At 43.0% G+C, this 20066-nt stretch overlaps 1 protein-coding gene across 1 annotated transcript in view; it reads left to right on the top strand.

Moving 5' to 3' along the window:
• The first annotated feature begins 510 nt into the window (after positions 1-510).
• The window catches only part of LOC126992487 (glutamate receptor ionotropic, kainate glr-3-like), an 83850-nt gene continuing 64294 nt past the window's right edge, over positions 511-20066 (top strand). Inside the window, exons 1-4 of the mRNA XM_050851244.1 lie at positions 511-593; positions 1344-1502; positions 1791-1971; positions 7191-7312. Coding sequence (XP_050707201.1) covers positions 570-593; positions 1344-1502; positions 1791-1971; positions 7191-7312 — 486 coding nt within the window. The 5' untranslated portion in view covers positions 511-569. The remainder of the gene's footprint in view (positions 594-1343; positions 1503-1790; positions 1972-7190; positions 7313-20066) is intronic.

Below are 20066 nucleotides of genomic sequence, written 5' to 3'. Positions count from 1 at the left end.
AACAAAGACATAGGCAAGAATTGGTTCACCAATAGAGTGGTGGACGAATGGAACAGGCTTGGGGGCCATGTTGTGGGTGCCAATACCGTAGATACATTCAAGAAGAGTTTAGATAAAGCCATGGATGGTGAGGTAAGGTATATATATATATATATATATATATATATATATATATATATATATATATATATATATATATATATATATATATATATATATATATATATATATATACACACACACACATATATATATATATATATATATATATATATATATATATATATATATATATATATATATATATATATATATATATATATATATATATATATATATATATATATATATATATATATATATATATATATATATATATATATATATATTATATTTATATATATACACTCACATTCATTGGAACAAATGGATACATACTAAAATATCCACAAACAGAGACATGCACATATTGCGGATTGATAAAAGTATGATTATCCTTTTCAAGCTTTAACCTAATTGAAAATAAAGGATCTTGGGGATCACGCCTTCCGAACGGGTCCTGGACTGGAATGGTTGGGATGTGCGAACGTGGGGTGAGTAGAGTTTTGTATCATTGCACTAAATAACTTTCCTAGAAATCATGGCACTGTGTGTATAGTAAAACTAGATGAACATGATCTTATGTGTACGTAATTTAGTATTTTTGCAGATAATAAGAGGAAAAAAGAAAGGGTGTTTTTAGGTTTGCGTGAGCGCATAAATTTGTGTTTAGGTGGCACGTGTGTGTGTGTGTGTGTGTGTGTGTGTGTGTGTGTGTGTGTGTGTGTGTGTGTGTGTGATATTTACCTAATGGTATTTTCCCAGTTGTAATAAACTTGCTTCCAATACGGGTATGGACAGACCGCTACAAGAACAGCACAGTGCCCGTAATGGTCACGAGTCTAAACTGAATGTGAATTAACCTCGAGAGCAGCACTTGCAGATTTCCATCATTATTACATAATCTATCCTATAATTATTAGCTATGATATTATTACTCTTATTATTATTATTATTATTATTATTATTATTATTATTATTATTATTATTATTTTTATTATTTTTTTTAATAATTATTATTATTATTATTATTATTATTATTATTATTATTATTATTATTATTATTATTATCATTATTATTATAGTATAGTTTCAGCTCTATGGCTACAATGTTTTCCATTATAAATCGTTATATTATTATCATTAATATTACACACACACACACACACACACACACACACACACACACACACACACACACATGCGACCGATTAATTCATTCAGCGTATTATGGTGCGGTTAAGGAAGTGGACTTCGCTCTCGGGCCCATGGGCATCAACATAGAACGAGCAGAGGTCATGGATTTCAGTGCACTGCTCTTCATGGACCAGCAGATTATTGCCTATAAACGTCCAAAACTTCAACCGGAGTTGGCTGGCTTCATCAGGCCTTTCACGGTGCAGGTAATATCAGCAACAAGTTGCAGTGTGTGGTAGATGTAATCTACATTGGTCTTTTTTATGTTTTTTTCTATGGAAATATACACAATATTAGTAACTGCGTTTAAAAATATTAAGTGTGAATCATCTATCTATTATAGATGTCTGAGTTACTTTTACTCTCTGGTTGTCATTTAGTAATTTTTGCACAAATGATAGTTTATAATAACAAATATGTACATGTAAAACAGAAAGATTCTATGTTTTTGAACGTCGAATAAACATAGTTTAACTATTTTTTCACATCGACAGATATGGGCAATGATTGCCCTTGGATTTATTACGATCATAGGAGCTACCAGCTTCTTTCTTATTACTCTGTCGAAGTTGCAGTACTCCCTCCAAGGAATAAGAGAAAAAGATGGTGGACTCCACGGGATATCGCACATTATTCAGATCGCCACATGGGCTTACGGGTTAATGCTTACCCAACGTAAGTATATAACATAAGTCTAGAGATACCAAGTCTACAGATCCCAACTGGTGCGTTCCTTCCATGGAGTCTGGAGAAAAATGAAAGGCAATTGTTTCTGAGGGACGATGGAGGCGGACTAATTAAGCAGAGTGAACCTCGATGCCTGCACCACGATTGAAGGGTTGACAAAATTAATGTTCTTTTATACCATATGCCGCGTGTTGTATCTACTAGTAGTTGTGGCATATATATATATATATATATATATATATATATATATATATATATATATATATATATATATATATATATATATATATATATATATATATATATACATGGTATCGAATATTTTTGACAGGTCTGGTCGAGTCAGCAGGGCTCCGGTGCCCCAAAACACACCCATCCCCTTCTTTTTGGGGGACCGCCAGGTGGCGCAGACGGGGCACGGGCTTCTCGAGCCAGGCCAGGGCTAATCTTCAGAGGGCTGTCCGTGTGGGAGCGTGGAAATTCCTGAGTCTCTTGGATGACCAGCTACTACTCAGTCTGTCAGCTGAACTCAAGAGTTTGAGAGTGGACATAGTGGGGCTCTCTGAGACGAAGAGACCTGACAGTGGAGAGATCATTTTGGGAGGTTATACCTACTACTTCAATCATCTGCCACTGGGGTTACTCCGGTTGATTGGCGTAAGACGTTGGTGAGGGTGAAGCACACCTTTGGCTTCATATTATTTTAAACTGTAATATGGGTCCCTACCAAGATGTGTTGACTTGAGGAGAAAGAGATGTTCTACGCCAAATGCGACTCTATACCAGTGTCCTGCACGCGACACACTCATTGCCTTGGGCGACTTCAGTGCAGTTACTGACACAGAGCTCTGGCACAAGAAACGTAAAGAGTTCACTTCTGAAATTTGCAAAACCCAGAAGGAAGAGGATTGCTGGTTATTGTTTCCAGAGACGCATGGCTCGTCGCTGAACTTCGTATAGTGTTGGTGTGGCAAAGGAAATCAATCACATCTTTGTTAGTACTCGTTGGATGATCCTCCTGAACTGTAACGATTCCCTGTAGCAGTTTATCAGGTACCCCCCATCACACCGTGGGAACGCAGGTGGTAGGCTGTGATTGCCACGACAAAGATACGGGAAGTCACGACCAGGGCTGTGCGTCCCTGGTCGTATTCCCATATAAGAAGTCGCAAAAGGGAGACTGTCCTGACCCGCTTAGGTTGGGTCACACTCGCTACGCACATAGACTCCTCATGTCCCAGGGAGTTCAGCCGTACTGTGAAGACTGCTTGGTCCCCCTGACTGTTCGGCACTTTCTAGTCAAGTGCCCCAGTCTGGGGGACCTGCGAGAGCGGTACCTCTCCCGGTGTCGGGGTGGAGATTAGAGTTTCTCTCTCGCTCCCTCTCTCTCTCTCTGGTGCCGTGGGAAAAGACACTCTCCCCGGGACATGACGTTTATGACTTCCTACAGGAGGATGGCGTCTTCAACCTCCTGTCGATTTTATTGACCTTTTATTCAGTCCTTTTTTAATCTTGTTTTAATTAGTTACCGTTTCTTATAGTTTAATAGTATATTTCATTTAGTCGTATATTCGGCGCCACATGACACTGCGGTTGCGGCGCCAAGACCAAACTCCCCAATAATCAATCCGGAGTGCTGAGTTCTTTAAGGGAGATCACAGGCGTGTTGCGAAACTCGGGTTACGCATCATGTGAAAACAAAAATATGAAACCCGCCAGTGTTCGATCTTGAAAAACTATGGATCCAGGTGTTTGATTAGCGGCCGTATGCCTGTCTCCCAATATCATCCTCGAAGGATCCATTCCCGAGGTACCTCCAGACCTCCCTTGAACCTTTCCCTTGGGACATAATTATGAATTATATCGTCATTTATGCACGATGAAGTGCTAGTATTTTCTAACTGGCGTAAAACACGTAGATTACAGTCCACCTTGACCCGAATATGAGGAAAAAATTAAATACAAACACGTTTATAAGACTTTAGTGTAGAAGCGAAGAATTACATAGAATTACATAGAAACTCAGACCACACAGACCCCATGGTCCAGACTAGGTGGTCTGTCCTTAAACCTAAGTGATTCTACATTAATCAGATGGCTCCAAAACGTTGCTTTTCTACTCTAGTTAATATTAAGTTCAAGGAAGTGACGGTCGAGCTTGTTTTTAAAGGAGTCAATCGTGTTACACTGGACCACTGACGGTGGGAGCTTATTCCATTCTTGCACTACAACGTTGTTGAAGAAAAATGTGGTGCAGTCTGAATTTACTTGTCTACATTTGAGTTTTATGCCATTGTTCCTCGTTCGCAAAATGTCATCGATCATAAACAATTTTGTTGTCTACATTCGTGAAACCATTAAGTATTTTAATACATTCGATCAGTTTTCCTCGGAGGCGACGTTTCTCAAGAGAGAACATATTAAGGGTGGAAAACCTTTCTTCGTAGGATTTGTTGCGCAAGGAAGGGGTCATTTTTGTTGCCCGACGCTGAACACCTTCTAATTTAGCAATGTCCTTTGCATGGTGAGGAGACCAAAACTGTACCGCATATTCCGAGTGGGGTCTGACTAATCTATTGTAGAGCGGAACTATTACATCTTTATTCTTGAATAAAAAGCTTCTTTTAATGAAGCCCAACATTATGTTCGCTTTATTTGCTGCATCGATGCATTGATGTGAGAATTTGGGGTTTGACGCGATTTTGACCCCCCAGGTCCTTAACGCACTGAACGCTTGTGAGTTTAACGCCGTGCATTTCGTAATCGAACTTCTTATTTCTTGTTCTAACTTGAAGGACCTGGCACTTGTCTACGTTAAAGGACATCTCCCATCTATCCGACAAAGCTGAAAATTTGTGCAAATCCTCTTGGAGGCTTTGCCTGTCTTCGTCAGTGAGAACCGAGTTACCAATCTTTGTGTCGTCTGCAAATTTACTAATGCGATTATTGAGTCCAACATCCACATCGTTGATATAAGTAATGAAGAGCACTGGGCCAAGAACCGAGCCCTGAGGGACGCCACTAGTGACCGGCGCCCACTCTGAGTTAAATCCGTCAATCACCACTCTTTTGTTGTCTGTTGCTCAACCAATTCGCGATCCATTGGTTTACTTGACCGTCAATACCTATTTGCTTTAATTTATAAAGTAATTTACGATGTGGGACTTTATCAAACGCTTTCTGGAAATCAAGATAGACTACGTCCAATGATTTAGTTACGTCATAAACTGAGAAGAGGTCGTTATAAAAGGTCAATAAGTTTGATAGGCAGGATCTTTTGTTACGGAAGCCATGTTGTGAATCCCCAATTAATGAGTGGCTTTCGAGATAACTCACAATTTTGTCTCTAATTATGCTCTCAAGTACCTTATCAACAATTAAAGTTAGACTAATGGGTCGGTAGTTACCTGGTATTTTTTTGTCTCCTTTCTTAAAAATCGGTGTCACGTTAACCTTTTTCCAATCCGAAGGGACGATGCCTTGTCGCAAGGACATATTGAATACGGTTGTGAGGGAGGGGAGTATTTCGCTCTTTGTTTCTTTAAGCAGTATAGGATATATAGGATATAATAGGTTGATATTATTCTGCAAGGTGTCACGTTTATTGAGAGCGTAAAATATGTTCTATAAAGTGAAACGTATGAACGAAATTTATGTTTTCAGAATAAGAAGTACATGTTGTTTATTTATAAGTGGAAGAAGAAGAAATGAGAAATATTCAATTGTTCAAGCTATACGCTTTTCACATAGAGGAAGCGGCAATACCGTGTTCCAGCAATGTCATCAGTTGAACCATGCACAACGTTGCCAGATTGTCGTACTCTGCCTGTTATGTTTGCCGATTTCCGAACAAAAACTGCTTTCATCACCCAAATAACTGCCTTCATATATGGGTATCGTTTAAATGGTTAATTATTGATGCTTTGCGGCAACAGGTATGTGCCAGAAACCGGTAAATACGCGGCTCTTTAGTACAATAATCTGGCAACGGTGACCGTGGACTGTTTTCTCATTCATATTTCGTACATGAGGTAACTACTACATCGATAATCATATCATGTGCCGGCAGGAAGGTTTATATATGGAAGTTACTCAGATTCTTGCTTACAATGGACAGAGGATGCTTATAACATGTTCACGGGCGACCTTTATGCTGCCAGCCCACTGTAGTATATTTCGCAGGCTTTTGGCCACAAACGCTTACATACATGGTGCAAAAAGCTATTCCTGGGCAGCTATTGTTCTTGTTATTGCGTACAAGGAGAGGGCCATGTGACTACATACATCATTGAAGTCAACGAATGTGACCTCATGTAGCAAAGTTACTTTAAAGATTATGGAACGATCAGACTGCTTTGCTGAAAATAACACAGTCTGACGAAAATACTTGGCTTGTACTTAAATCAATAACATGAACCGATCGCAGTGTTACCAGATAGGAGTGTTTCACAGAAGGTTTTGATTTGGCATCACTGCTAGGAAGAAAAACATCGCTGGACGGGAATACGCCCTGAGGAGTATTTGGCCTGGCCCACAGTGTTGTGGACTCATTCAACACGAGTATAGAGCGTTGTACAAATCGATGCATGTGGACAATGATTCGAATCTTTAAATCGCTTGCGCTTCCTTTCTTACTATCTAGCTGTGAGATATAGACACTGACTAGTGACTTGGAGAGGCGTGTCGTTGCCTTTGGTACCAAGTGCCTTTGCAGGATCATGGGGTATCGCTGGAATGAAATTCAATTGAGGCGCCATACCACCTTAGTCCGTGAACGCCAACATTGGATATATGGACACTATACGTGGCATCCCTCACCGACGTCGATCCTGCTCCCAAGGTTAATTCTGTACGAGACAATCCTGAATGGAGGTGACCAAGGGGACGACCTCATAACTCGTGGCTGAGGCGTCGGGAAGGACTTGGGAAGGATAGGGCAGCTGCGTGGGAGCTTACTCGGGAGGATCACAGGAACTATCGGCGGCGAGTGAATAAAGCGACGCGCCCATGGGCGTATGCTCCCCTATAGATAGTTAAATATGCACTCTGGACAAATTCCAAAGTTAGCTTCATGTCGGTAGCCCTACGAATATAATGCTATGCGAATGCATTTTTAATTAAATCGTGTGCACTCTGGTTGTGGATGGCATAATAAATCATAATTTCACTACCTTTATAATTCTAAACATTCGTGTTATTTTTTTCAGCCATGGGATGGTTTCCAGGAACTAACACTGGGAGGCTTGTGGGAGGAGTGTGGCTTCTGTCATCTCTAATCATTGCAATCGTGTACAGGAGTAACCTCAAGGCCATGCTCATCATTCCTAAAGTATGACCAAGTTTTTATTGGTATAAGTGGTTATTACATTTTGTTTACAAAGATCATGAATAATTTAAACTGTGTCTTTTAGTTATTCGGAACACCACTGTTGATAGTTTTAGTGGGAAAACAGTGAACACCTCAGCGGATAGAGTAAGATCAGCCTGAAAGAAAACTGGATATGAAAGTCCGGAGCGGGATACAGCTCGAAGTACAGTAGTTTATAAACCAAAAACTTTGTACCAGACTCTCAGAGGCTCAACGACTTCTAATGCACCAACAAACGTTTAATCGAAACAGCTAAGATAGGATGACCGAGGAAAAATTTGGGAAAAAAAACGTCTGATAGATGTTTATAAGAGTTTGACCAGGCAGAATGTCAACTTATTAGCAGATTTTTAAAGACTATAAGTAAATCCAGTGGGTCTATAAACCTTCAGAAGGAGGAGTAAATAAATATTATGAGTAGGAAGAATATGCACGGAGTCTTGAGCAAAGAGTTCAGCTTTAGAGATGCATGAAATCTGTATAGCCATCATAATTAAGGAGGGTTAGACATTTTCTTTTTACAGGAGAGGAAACTGCTCAATGGCAGAAAAGAATAAAACAGCTGAGGATTGCGCCACTATAAACATTTGCCTGCGCCATGATGGGCTGGGGCCGAATACCATCCAGGCCCCTCAAGCAAGCCTGCCGGCGCAATAGGCGGAGACGTAAACAAAAAAATAAATAAAGGAAATAGAAAAGAGCGGCCAAAATAGATCAAATATCAATAATTAAAGTTGTTGGGGATATATTTGTCTAGATGTCAGAAGTCTTCGCAAGAAATATAGAAAGCAAGACTGGAATTTCGCGTTAATGAAATATATTTTGGTGAGTCAAGACTGATCAAATAACCGATGGGGGGATACATCGGGGGGATGCACCCGTCGCCATCCCTCCGACACAAACGCCGAGGGTTCCTCCGGGCAAGTCTCCATGAGGGCTCCTTTCTCGTCCCAAATACCTCGTGACATGGCATACTGACTTGCTTAATCAGTTCTTGACTTAGCGGAAGTGAACTCGGACTGCTCAGGCGAAGAAGATATTTGACTAATTTCTCGGCAGAAATATGAAACATGATTAGCTGGAGAATGAAGTCTTAGGCAGGTACACTTTGAGAGCTGCCTCTGTCTTGGTAGTTTATGAACAAGTGTGATTGAACGAAGTCTTTTTAGCATGAGGAGGGATGTAATGTATATATTATAATGTACATGTGAATGTATGACTGTATGTGTCGAAACGCCAGCTCAATATCACGCCACAGGATGTTTAACAACACGTGGTGCTTTTGGCCGTGGGAACTGTGCTGAGCTGACGGTGGAATCAGCAAGACTCAGCACCGGAATCTTGTAAGGTCCGGCGAGTCGGCATCCGGAAGATCAACACTTCCGGTGAATTATCAACGCACATATATACTTCCACCCAGACTGAAGCAGGCAGATCACACTGGGCAGCGAGCACGAGAACATCGCTCTGTTCTGGGTGTGCGGGCGACAGCTCACATAAACTTTGAAACTATTGTGTAAAACTGTAAATATAGTTAAAACCAATCACACTTTTAATATACCAGAGAGAGAGGGAGATAAGTGAACTAAGTGAACAAAGTGAACTTTACGGCTCCACTCGGCCAAACATAATCCACATCACTTAAATTAAAGGGCTATTGTGTTATCTCGTCAACTTCAATCAACTGGAGAAAGCAGGCAACGGTACACCGGACCTGACGAGAGATAGTAGTTCGTGCCCTTAACACAAACCATAACACTTACCTGAAGTTACTATAAAAACTGGTAACATAAAAGACTAACATAAAAATGGTGGCAGCGGTGGGAACTTAAATAACAAACAACCCATAATGGCTACTAATACCATTAAACTTCTGCCGACTACGGCATCAGTCAGAGCTTTCGCAGGCAATGAAGTGAATTACACTGCTAGGGATTTCATTTTGCAGTGCAAGGATGTCATGAATAATTAATTGATGTCAGATCCGGGAGATAACATATCCTTCATTAGGTCCCGATTAAAGGCTGGAACAGAAACTTCAGCTCTCATGTACGCCAGCGCGTTCATGAAACCGCAACAAACCAAAGATTATGACCAGTTTCGGTCACATTTTCTTGAATCACTTGGGGAGGATGTTAAACACAGCCTCGTCAAGGTCGTAAATGTAGCTGTGACCACCTTGATTTCAACTGTGGAGAGTAAAGGTCTTTTTGCCGGGCAAGTGGACGCCTATCGGTTGTCTACTGATTTGGGCTCATATTTGAGAGCTGGTGGCTGGGCAGAGGGAGAGAATATGTCTCTAGCTAATGTGATCAAATTTCTGAAATTTTTCATGTACTTGGCTGTCATCAAGGGCCAGTTTCGAAAAAAGCTCTTTATCCCTAGCCTACGGCCCCACTGACAAGTTGCACGATTTCGTCCTTAAACTCAAGACCAAAATTGAAGAGAAAGACGGAGCACCAGCTCCCGATGTAGCCTCTGTAGAACAAAAGAATGTTAATAGTAGCGCGTCCTCATCGGTGGTGGTATCCGTCACCGAAAAGCCTAAACGCCACTGTTCTTATTGTCAGCGAGACGGTCGTACGGTTGACTATTGTATGAAACACCAGCGGGATCGAAAGGCAAATAAGGAAAGGGGAGGCTCGCTGATGTCAGGCAAGTCTGCTTCTCAGAAGACCCCGGCCGCTTCAAAAAAGTCGTGCCGAGGGCTACAACACTGGCAAGTCCTGTTTTATCCACGGTACTGGTAGCCACACCACAGAGGAGTGTTTCTCTGTGATAAAGTTGAAGATAGAGCGAACAGGAAAGTTCGGAAAGAGGTCGAGGAAAGCCGAACGCCTCCCCAAAACCGACCCGGGGTAGCAACCCGGGCGCCAGAGGAAATTGAGACTGCAGTGCAGGCTGACAATAGTAGCCTGTTTGAATATGTTGTTGCCGCGTGCAGTCAGCCTGCAATTATGGCACTTAAAGTAAAATTGGGTCCGCTGCAAGCGTCCTGTGCGGTCGACACCGGGGCTGCGGTTAATGTTTTGTCAGAAGAGACGTACATAGCTTTAAAACGCGCGTCGCGGGAAGGCCGCTACCAGCTACGACTCTGATCTAAGCCTTTGCGGTGTCACCATCGACAGGCTTAACATCCTTGGGATTGTGTGTTTGCCAGTGAGTTTGGGATGAAACACCCCTATCATGCGTTTAGATTTTTACGTGACGTCCAACATTTCACTGCCGTCTGACGGTCTTCTAGGGTTGTCGTCACTGAGGTCGAACCGCATGGTAATAATTCCAGATATTAATACAGTAAGGTTTCAAGGGATGTTTCAAGGCCATGGATCAACCTGTGCGCCTCGCTTCTCCCTGGGAAAGAAAGGAAACACCCAGCAAGGGTCGGGAAATGTTTCTCCTGAGTCAGTAGTGCATACCGCTCCGACTCTTTCCACGGTGCCGGTGCCTGACACGGGCACCACCTCACTTCATGATAAACCACCAACACCACCTGATGTGTTCAGGGGATGGAAAAATGTCAATTCGATAGTCGTAAGGAATCATGAAATCCCTCAACGAACCGCAATGCACGTCCCCGTGTCAGTCCCTAACGCCACCGTAGGTTGTGACGTCTGCCTTGAAGGGCCTAGTCGTGTGAACACGCTAGCGATAGAGTCCACCCTTAACACGGTACGCGAGGGAAGTAGGACCGTAGCTTTAGTGGTTAATGCCACTGGCGGTCCAGTTAAACTAAAAAAATGTAGTCTTTTTGGGTCGCGCATTAGCGTTCGACGGACAGGTGTCGCCAGAACCTTCAGAGATAACGTGGACTTGTGTCAGCGCGGTGGGTCAACCCGACGCCGGCGACAAGACAAGTCAGGCCTCATCTGTCGACTCTTTTGTCAAAGTAGTCGATTATCCCGAGCTTAAGGGCCCGCTTCTACAGCTTTTACATCTGTATCGTGATGTCATTGCCCTGCCCGGTGAGCCTTTAGGTGCAACTGATACGACAGAACACAAGATATGGGTTAAACCCGACACCAACCCGGTGTACATTCCAGCATACAGACTTCGACACAGCCAACGGCGGATTGTAGATGAACAGGTTAAAGATATGTTGGGCCAGGGTGTTATTCAGCATTCCCGATCTCCGTGGAACTCACCCTTGTTCTTAGTCCCAAAGAAGGACGGAAGTTTCAGGCCTGTCATCGATTTTAGGAAAGTAAATGAGGTAACTGAGGATGATAGGTACCCTCTGCCCTACCCTGCGCACCTCAAGCCGGGAGCCCTCTCTGCCCATTTGTGTCGGGTTTCTCTGGTTGAGGATGTCCTGCGGGTCCAGTACCCGTTTACTGCTCTGGTGGAAATACCGGGCACGCTGAGGACAATAACGGAACAAGTGACTGAGGTTTTGTTGCAGCTGGATAGGAATGCTCCTGTAGAGGGTATCACGCGTCTGATGCATGAGCGCGTAAGACACTTGAATGACACTCTAACCCTGCCTTTGGAGAACTACGCAGACCTTTCCTATTCTAACCGTACTAAGCGGGGCTTGATCAATGGGATTGGGCAACTTTCCCGCATGTTGTTTGGAACCGCAATACATAGGAATACATAGGAAGAACGGACACCAGAAGACCTATCGGTCTATGGCGAGGGTGTCTGTTTACTACCGCTACTACTAGTAATCTACGTGTGGTAGAACTGGACAGAATAGATGAAGGCTCCTCCCCACCCACCTCTCCCTCCGGCAACGTGCCGGCAGGAAATAGTTAGAAGAGAACATCATGTAGCTTTAAGGAAGAAAGGGACATGGAAATTTTACAGTAAAGAGAGAAATAAGAGGAAATTACTACCCTTAACTTACACTACTGGTAACCTAAGCTGTGGGGGAAAATGACTTCATTACATAAGAACATAAGAACATGGAAACACAGGGAGGCTGGATGAGGCCGAGTGGCCAACACAGGGCAGCCCCAGAATCCCCCCTTAATACTCACGATGGGTGAGGTGTAGTTTCAGGGGCACAGATGGAGGCTTGATCCTCGTTTAACCGGCGGTATTAGGCACGCACCAGTAACCTGTCACCTTACTGCACCCACACCTCACTCCATCTGTCATGCGAACATTAACTGTTGCTTTACTCTGTTGTTAACTTACGCTACTTGCAATCTAGGTTGTGGGGGAGAATAATATGGATTTAGGTTGAGGTCTTGCTGCAATCTGTCTGAAAATATGCGAAGAAGGGTCAGTATAATCTTATATCCCTGAAGTACTTATCCAATGAAGACTTGAAGCTATTGATCCTCTGTGCGCTAACTACTGACGGTGGGAGTCTATTCCAGTGATCGACGCACCAATGTGTTACATCGGTTTCCCTTTAACTTCATACCGTTGCTGCGTGTTATTGTGTTGGTGTCTCTCTGAAATAGACTATCTGGGTTAATGTTGTCGAATCCATTAAGGATTTTGAACACTTCAATTAAGTCCCCTCTTATCCTTCGCTTTCTTAGGGAAAACATATCTAAACGCTTTAAACGCTCGTCATATGGCAAGTTTCGGAGCGCTGGAATTTGTTTGGTTGCTAGTCGCTGTATCTTTTCTAGCAAAACTTGATCTTTGATAAAGTTCGATGGCCAGAACTGAACGGCGTATTCTAGGTGTGGTCTTACAAATGCTAAATATAATTTCTTCATAAGTTCGGATGACTTATAATCAAAGTTTCTTGAGATTAATCCTAACATCATATTGGCTTTTTTACTCGCTACAGAACATTGCTCATTCATTTTAAGAGTGTTACTGATAATGACACCAAGATCTTTTTTTTTGTTTTACTTCGCTGAGCTCATGTCCTTGAATCTGATATTTAAAGTTAGGATTTTTTTCACCTATGTGCATTACTTTACATTTATCTACGTTAAAACTCATTTGCCATTTTTCGCTCCAGTCGGCAAGTCTTATTAAGTCTGATTGAATATTCTCGCAACTTTGACTGTTCATTACCGTACCTCCTAATTTGGTGTCGTCGGCGAATTTGGCTACTTTTGATAGGATATCAGTTTCTAAGTCGTTCACGTAAATTATGAATAGTGTTGGCCCCAGGACTGAACCTTGGGGCACGCCACTGGTGACGGGTTGCCAGTCCGATGCTTCACCATTAAGAACTACACGTTGTTCTCTGTTGGTGAGCCAGTCATGAATCCACGCACATAGATGGTAGTTAATACCGTGGGAACGCAGTTTTGAAATAACCCTAACGTGAGGAACTTTATCAAACGCTTTCTGAAAATCTAAGTAAATTACGTCATATGGGCTTTGGGCGTCCCAACATGTATAAACATCGTTGAAAAAGGTTAATAGGTTGGTAAGGCAAGACCGATTACTACGAAATCCATGCTGACTATCAAGGAAAGTGATCATTTTATCCCTGATTATTTTTTCGAATAGTTTAATTAGGACAGACGTAAGGCTGATGGGACGATAATTACTGGCATGTTTTTTATCTCCTTTTTTAAAGATCGGGGTAATGTTGGCCTTTTTCCACTCGAGAGGCACACTGGCCTGTGCTAATGACTTGTTGAATATTAATGTTATGGGTAATTCTAGCTGTTGACTACATTCTCTCAACACGCGAGGAGATAAATTGTCGAGGCTCGGAGATTTATTTGGATCTATTTTCTGCAGGTACGCACGCACTTCGCTGATATCAATTTTGGTCAATGCAAGCTTATGTTCTTCAGGGCCTTGAAAAATTTTCTTCGGGGCTGGAATCGATGTCATGTTCTCTTTTGTAAATACATTACTAAAGGTTGAATTTAGGGCCGACGCCATGCCTTTATCATCACTAATCGTATTGCCATTTAATAGTAGTGGGCCGATATTATTTTTAACAGTTTTTTTGTTTCTTATGTAACTGAAAAATAACCTGGGATTTTTCTTAGCATCGAGTGATATTTTCATCTCATGTTCGCGTTTCTGTTTTCTGATTTTCCTTTCGCACTCTCTCTTGGCATTGATGTAATTGGTATGATCCTGTGAATTATGTGACAGCTTATATTGCTCATACAGGTAGGTAGGTAGGTAATTATTCATCCACAACGGTTTTCGATTATCAGTCCTTCGTGGCTTGAGTGGAATGAATTTATTTACACTCGCAGTGATTTGTGCAGTAAAACGATTATACATTTCTTGAACGCTGACGTTGTTGAGCAAATGATTCCAATTTACTGAAGCCAGTTCTCTTTTTAGGTCCATAAAATTTGCTTTACTATAATTAGGTATTAAGAGTGAGTTTGCTCGTGCTTTTGTTTCAATATTTAAAACGCATCTGATTATGTTGTGGTCACTGCTTGCAAATGGCTCGCCGACCTTACAGGCGGTTATGAGGTGGCTGTCGGTCATGAAGACTAAATCCAGAATGTTATTTCCTCGCGTCGGCGCGATAACTGTTTGATAAAGAAATGTATCTTGCGCAAAATTTAATAATCTAGTTCCTTCCCTGTCGGCAGATAGTGCAGACCAGTTAACAGAGGGGTTATTGAAGTCGCCGCATGGATGATGAGGATGTGGAGGAGCTGCGGGATAGGTATAACCACTTGGCCTAACTTACACATTTCCAGACTTGAGCATGCGGTACAGGACATTGCTTCTTATTCTCGAACCTTAGTGACTTTCTTTATTGAGTTGTTTACCGGCATGGGGAATTTGTACGAAATGGCACGTGTTAGACAAGCCTTGCCTGCCTTGGAGAGTGCGGTCAACTCTGTCCTCCATACTAATGCACTAGTAATTCAGAATGTAGTGGATGCAGATTGTGGTAGGGTTACTTCTTCTCTTTTCCCTGTCAGAGATTTACAAAGGGCTTTAAAATATAGGAGAGGAGGAACACCTTTGTTTGATATGCATGCCATACACCACAACTATCCTTTGCTGGAGTCATTCCTGACGTCGGAAGCTATAGTGATTCACGTTCCCTTCAAGTCAAAGGATGAGTTTGAGGCTTATCAGCTGGAACCTTTCCCTTTCTCTGTAAATGACTCGGTGATGGTGCTCGACTTACCTGCCACAGTGGTATTGATTCGTAGTGATTTTTCGCTTTATGCAACGGTTCAGTTGTCGGACCTGCGGGCCTGCAAAACAAAGTATCACAATCTCTATTTTTGCTCAGCGTCACTCTTTGCCTTCCCACCGTTGACAGGTGGTATCTGCGAGGTGGTGCTGACCCAGACAGATGCTTCTAAAGCTCTAGAGACTCGCCCCAATCGTCACGTCATTCTTAAACCACTTTTCCACAGGAGGTTCTCCGGATTTCACTACTTCTTTTTCACACTACCATTTTTTGTGACAGTGGTTTGTCCTGAAGGATCAATTTATAGAGAGGTTACCGGTCACCTGGCGGTACGGTTGGCTTGTTCCCTTCGTTCTGTCAATTTGACGACCTTTCCGGAGAAGGTCCATCATGGATTTACACCCACAAATACCATTCCAATCTATCCTATAGACAGTTTAGTGAATCTAACCTTTTTTTAGAATGAAGTATGTAACAAATACAGTACCCTCTCGAGTTTCCCGCTCGCTTCGTTCCGAAGGTTTAGCGCTAAACTCGAGGATCGCGAAACTCGAGGTATTGAAAACACTGAAAAAGCGCTTATCTGTTCCGTTCCGTGGATTTTTTTTATTTTTTTATTTTTTTTATTTTTACATGTGGGCTATGGCGCCGGTAGACTATCCATCTGGACCTGATGGTCGGCCCCGAGCCTGTCATGGCCCAGCCAACTGTTCATTGTGGCGCTATTATAATTGGCTCATGCTGCCTCCCGAAGCTCACTTTTTTTCCTCCTTTACTCCCTTGTTATCTATAAATACGTACCTTGGAAAAAGGAAGAAAACAGGAAGAGAGATCGGGTCATTTTAAAGCCTCAGATGAAGCCTTACAATTGGCTGAACTCTGAAAACACGCTTGTGATTCGCTAGGAGTCCGATGACGTCATCGCCGGCGCTCACCCGGTCAGCGGCCTCGCTGCCTTGGGGCAGTGTCACACTGGCTGTTTTCTTCTAACTGTTGTGGCAACGCCCGTGCGCCCATCCGGGAGCGAGTTGTCGGTTGTCCGTAACTTGCTGGTGTCACACTGGGCCATATTCTTACCAACGCGTTGGCGGCAGCTTGGGCAACCGGCAAATCCAACTTTTCCGGGCCGAGGTCGGTTGCCCGTATCCACATCTACAACGTAAACAAAGCAATTGCCCTGTATCGACATGGCGTTGTCTGCTAAATTAAGGGATGTCGCATTTAGGGGGTGGATTTAGGGGGCTTAGTGAGCTCTGATCTCCGTCCAAGGGCACAATGCATTCAAGCTAGAAATCGAGGAAATAGGGTACTGGGATATATTTCAAGGAGCGTAAGCAACAGAAGCGCCGAAGTCTTCCTCAAACTATATTTAGCGTTACTTAGACCTCATCTTGACTATGCGGTTCAGTTCTGGTCACCTTACTATAGAATGGATATCAAAATGTTAGAATCGGTGCAGAGGAGGATGACTAAGATGATTCAGGGGTTGAGAAACTTGCCATACGAGGAAAGGCTCAAACAGTTAAACTTGCATTCTCTAGAAAGGCGAAGGGTGCGTGGAGACATGATCGAGGTTTATAAATGGATGTAGGGCTTTAATAAGGGAGACATTCATAAGGTTTTGTTGGTAAGAGAACCGGGTAGGACACGAAGTAATGGGTTTAAATTGGATAAATTCAGATTCAACAGGGACATAGGCAAAAATTGGTTTACAAACAGGGTGGTGGATGAGTGGAATAGGCTTAGCAGTCATGTGGTGAGTGCCAATACAATTGTCATATTCAACAATAGATTGGATAAATTCATGGACAGCGATATTAGGTGGGGTTAGATACACGGGTGCTACACGGGAGCTTAGGTTCAGAGGAGCTGCCTCGTACAGGCCTACCGGCCTCTTGCAGACTCCTATGTTCTTATATTCTTATGTTCTTAACTTGTGCTGCCATTACCCAAGTTATGGACTTGTTGCATCAGTTAAATGGCAGGAAGAAGCTGTTGTGGGTGTGGCGTGTCTGCGGTTCCTCCGTGCCAGTTCTCATTGTCACCATTGTGCGTGAGCGGCAACCCACCCATCTAGACTCCGACCACATAACACGTGGATCGAGTAACAACAAAGACACACACACACACGCACGCACACACCAGACTCATCATGAACCATGGCAGATATTTCTCACAAACAAAAATGGCTTCGCCATTTCCTAGAGTGTGTTAGAACTTATTTGGTGAGTGGTTCATACAAACCAAATATACCCAATGGCAAGAAGAGAGCAGTGTTAAAGGCGACTGCTCTCTTCTTGCCAAAAGCTAGGTTTGGTTCATGTGAGCCACTCACCAAATACGTTCTAATACACGCAAAGAAATGGTGAAGTCATTTATATTTGTCAGAAACATCTGCAATGGTTCCTAAAGAGTCTGGTGTATGCATGCGTGCGTGTGTGTGTGTGTGTGTGTGTGTGTGTGTGTGTGTGTGTGTGCTTGTTGTTATTCGTTCCATGTGTACGGGTGGGTTGGCCGTGCACGCGCAGTGGTGACAATGAGAACTGGCATGGAGGAGCCACAGGCATGCCACACCCACAACTGTTTCTTCCTTCCATTTAACTGCAGCAACAAGTCCATAACTTGGGTAATGGCAGCACAAGCCGCAACAGCCCTTACTTTATCAGACGACGCCATGTTGATACATGGCAAGTTCTTTGTTTACATTGTGGATGTGGATACGGGCAACCGACCTTGGCCGTGTATGACGCGCACCAGGAAAAGTTGGAGTTGCCGGTTACCCTAGGTGTCGCCAACGCGGCGAAGGCGAAGCGGGAGCTTCGCCTTCGCTCTTCGCCGAGCCAATCTGATCGCGTGGATAAGAGATTGGCTCACCGGCAGAAAACAACGAGAGCTACTCAAAAGGCAGCCTTCCGATTGGCTGCCAGTCACTAGTGGAGTGCCTCAAGGGTCAGTGCTACGGCCCATTCTCGGTATCATATATATCAATGACCTAAAATCAGGACTTAAATCCACAATATCGAAATTTGCTGACAACACCAAAGTGGGTGGAAAGGCCCTCACAAAGACCGACTGCGAAATCATTCAGGAATATCTCAATTATATTATCGAATGGTCGGAAAAATGGCAAATGTCCTTTAATGTTGACAAATGCAAAGTCATGCACATTGGGTTCAGAAACAGTAACCACACATTCATCATGAATGGGAAACCTCTGCAGGCGATGCAGGAGGAAAAAGATCTTGGAGTCATTATCAGCAGTGACCTGAAACACGCGAATCACTGCTAAACAAGCATATAACAAAGCCAACACTATACTCGGATTCATAGCGAGGAACTTTGAGTGTAAAACGCCAGACGTGATGTTATCCTTGTATAATTCCATGGTAAGACCGCACCTCGAGTATGCAGCACAGTTCTGGTCTCCTAATTACAGAAAGGACATTGATTTACTGGAAAGGATTCAACGACGCGCCACGAAGATGATTCCAGCCTTCAGGGCTCAACCGTACGAGGAACGACTCAAGCGACTCAATATCTTTACATTGGAGAACAGACGCCTACGAGGGGATATGATTCAAGTCTTCAAGGACCTGAAAAAGGTTCAGTAACCTCGATTAATCCAAATTCTTTGAACTGCAAACCAATTCAAGAACTAAAAATAACGGTTTACCCATTCAGTCGAGTCGATGTAACACAGACATTGGAAGGAGTTTCTTTTCAAACCGAGTCGTCCGCCACTGGAACAATCTTCCCTCATAAGTAGTAAATGCGAATACCATCAACTCCAAATATCGAATCGACCGTCACTTCGTTGCGTCGAAAGTAAACTGAATATCGAGGCGCTTCCATCTGCTCCTCAATATCGAGGTGCTTTCATCTGCTCCTCAAGCCCCAAGCGGCTGTCGAGCAGATTAAATCACCAAAGCGGGCGACCACGTAATGAGCCAATAGGCTTTCTGTTGCCTGCATTTCTATGTTTCCATTCCAGAGACAATCACCTCCAGAATGCGCTGGGTGCATCTAGAGGGGTCTCCGTCGTAAAAGCAGTAAGCATTCTTCGGTATATTCGAAAAGTAAACCCACAGGTCATTTCATCTAGCTAAAGCATAATGCCATAAGCACCACCTATTTGGTGGGTTCACAGGCTGCACAAAAGCAATAGGAAAGAATATATAAATGAGGTTGTGATCCGATGAACCCAACGGAGAGAATAGTTAAAGAGAATAAGACGAAATATTAGAGATTAGGAGGAGGTCTGGTGTCGGGCGTGTCTCCTATATCAATCCGCTTGTAACGAGGACTTTTGCTCTGGCTTTTTTTACAGGAAGGGAGACAGCTAAAGGGCAATAAAATGAAACAAGACAAAAAAGGTCCGCTAGGCGCTGCTCAAATATAACGAAACAGAACAAGAAGCCAAAGGAGAGCCAAAAAAGAGAGAGGAGAAAAGGTGTCTTGACACTCCTCTTTTGAAAAAGGTCAAGTCGTTGGCAGGAGATAATACAGACAAAGAAAGGCTGTTCCAAAGTTTACGAACGTAAGGGATAAAATAATGAAGATGCTGGTTAACTCTTGCATAAGGGATTTCAACAGTATAGAGGTGAGCAAGAACAAAAAGTCGAGTGCAGCGGGGCTGCAGGAAGGGGGTGCGAAGCATGTAGTTAG

Source organism: Eriocheir sinensis, unplaced genomic scaffold, assembly GCF_024679095.1.
Source record: "Eriocheir sinensis breed Jianghai 21 unplaced genomic scaffold, ASM2467909v1 Scaffold474, whole genome shotgun sequence".
In the NCBI taxonomy this organism is placed as follows: Eukaryota; Metazoa; Arthropoda; class Malacostraca; order Decapoda; family Varunidae; genus Eriocheir; species Eriocheir sinensis.
Note: the sequence above shows the minus strand (reverse complement) of the source record. Positions and strands in the feature narration are given on the sequence as shown.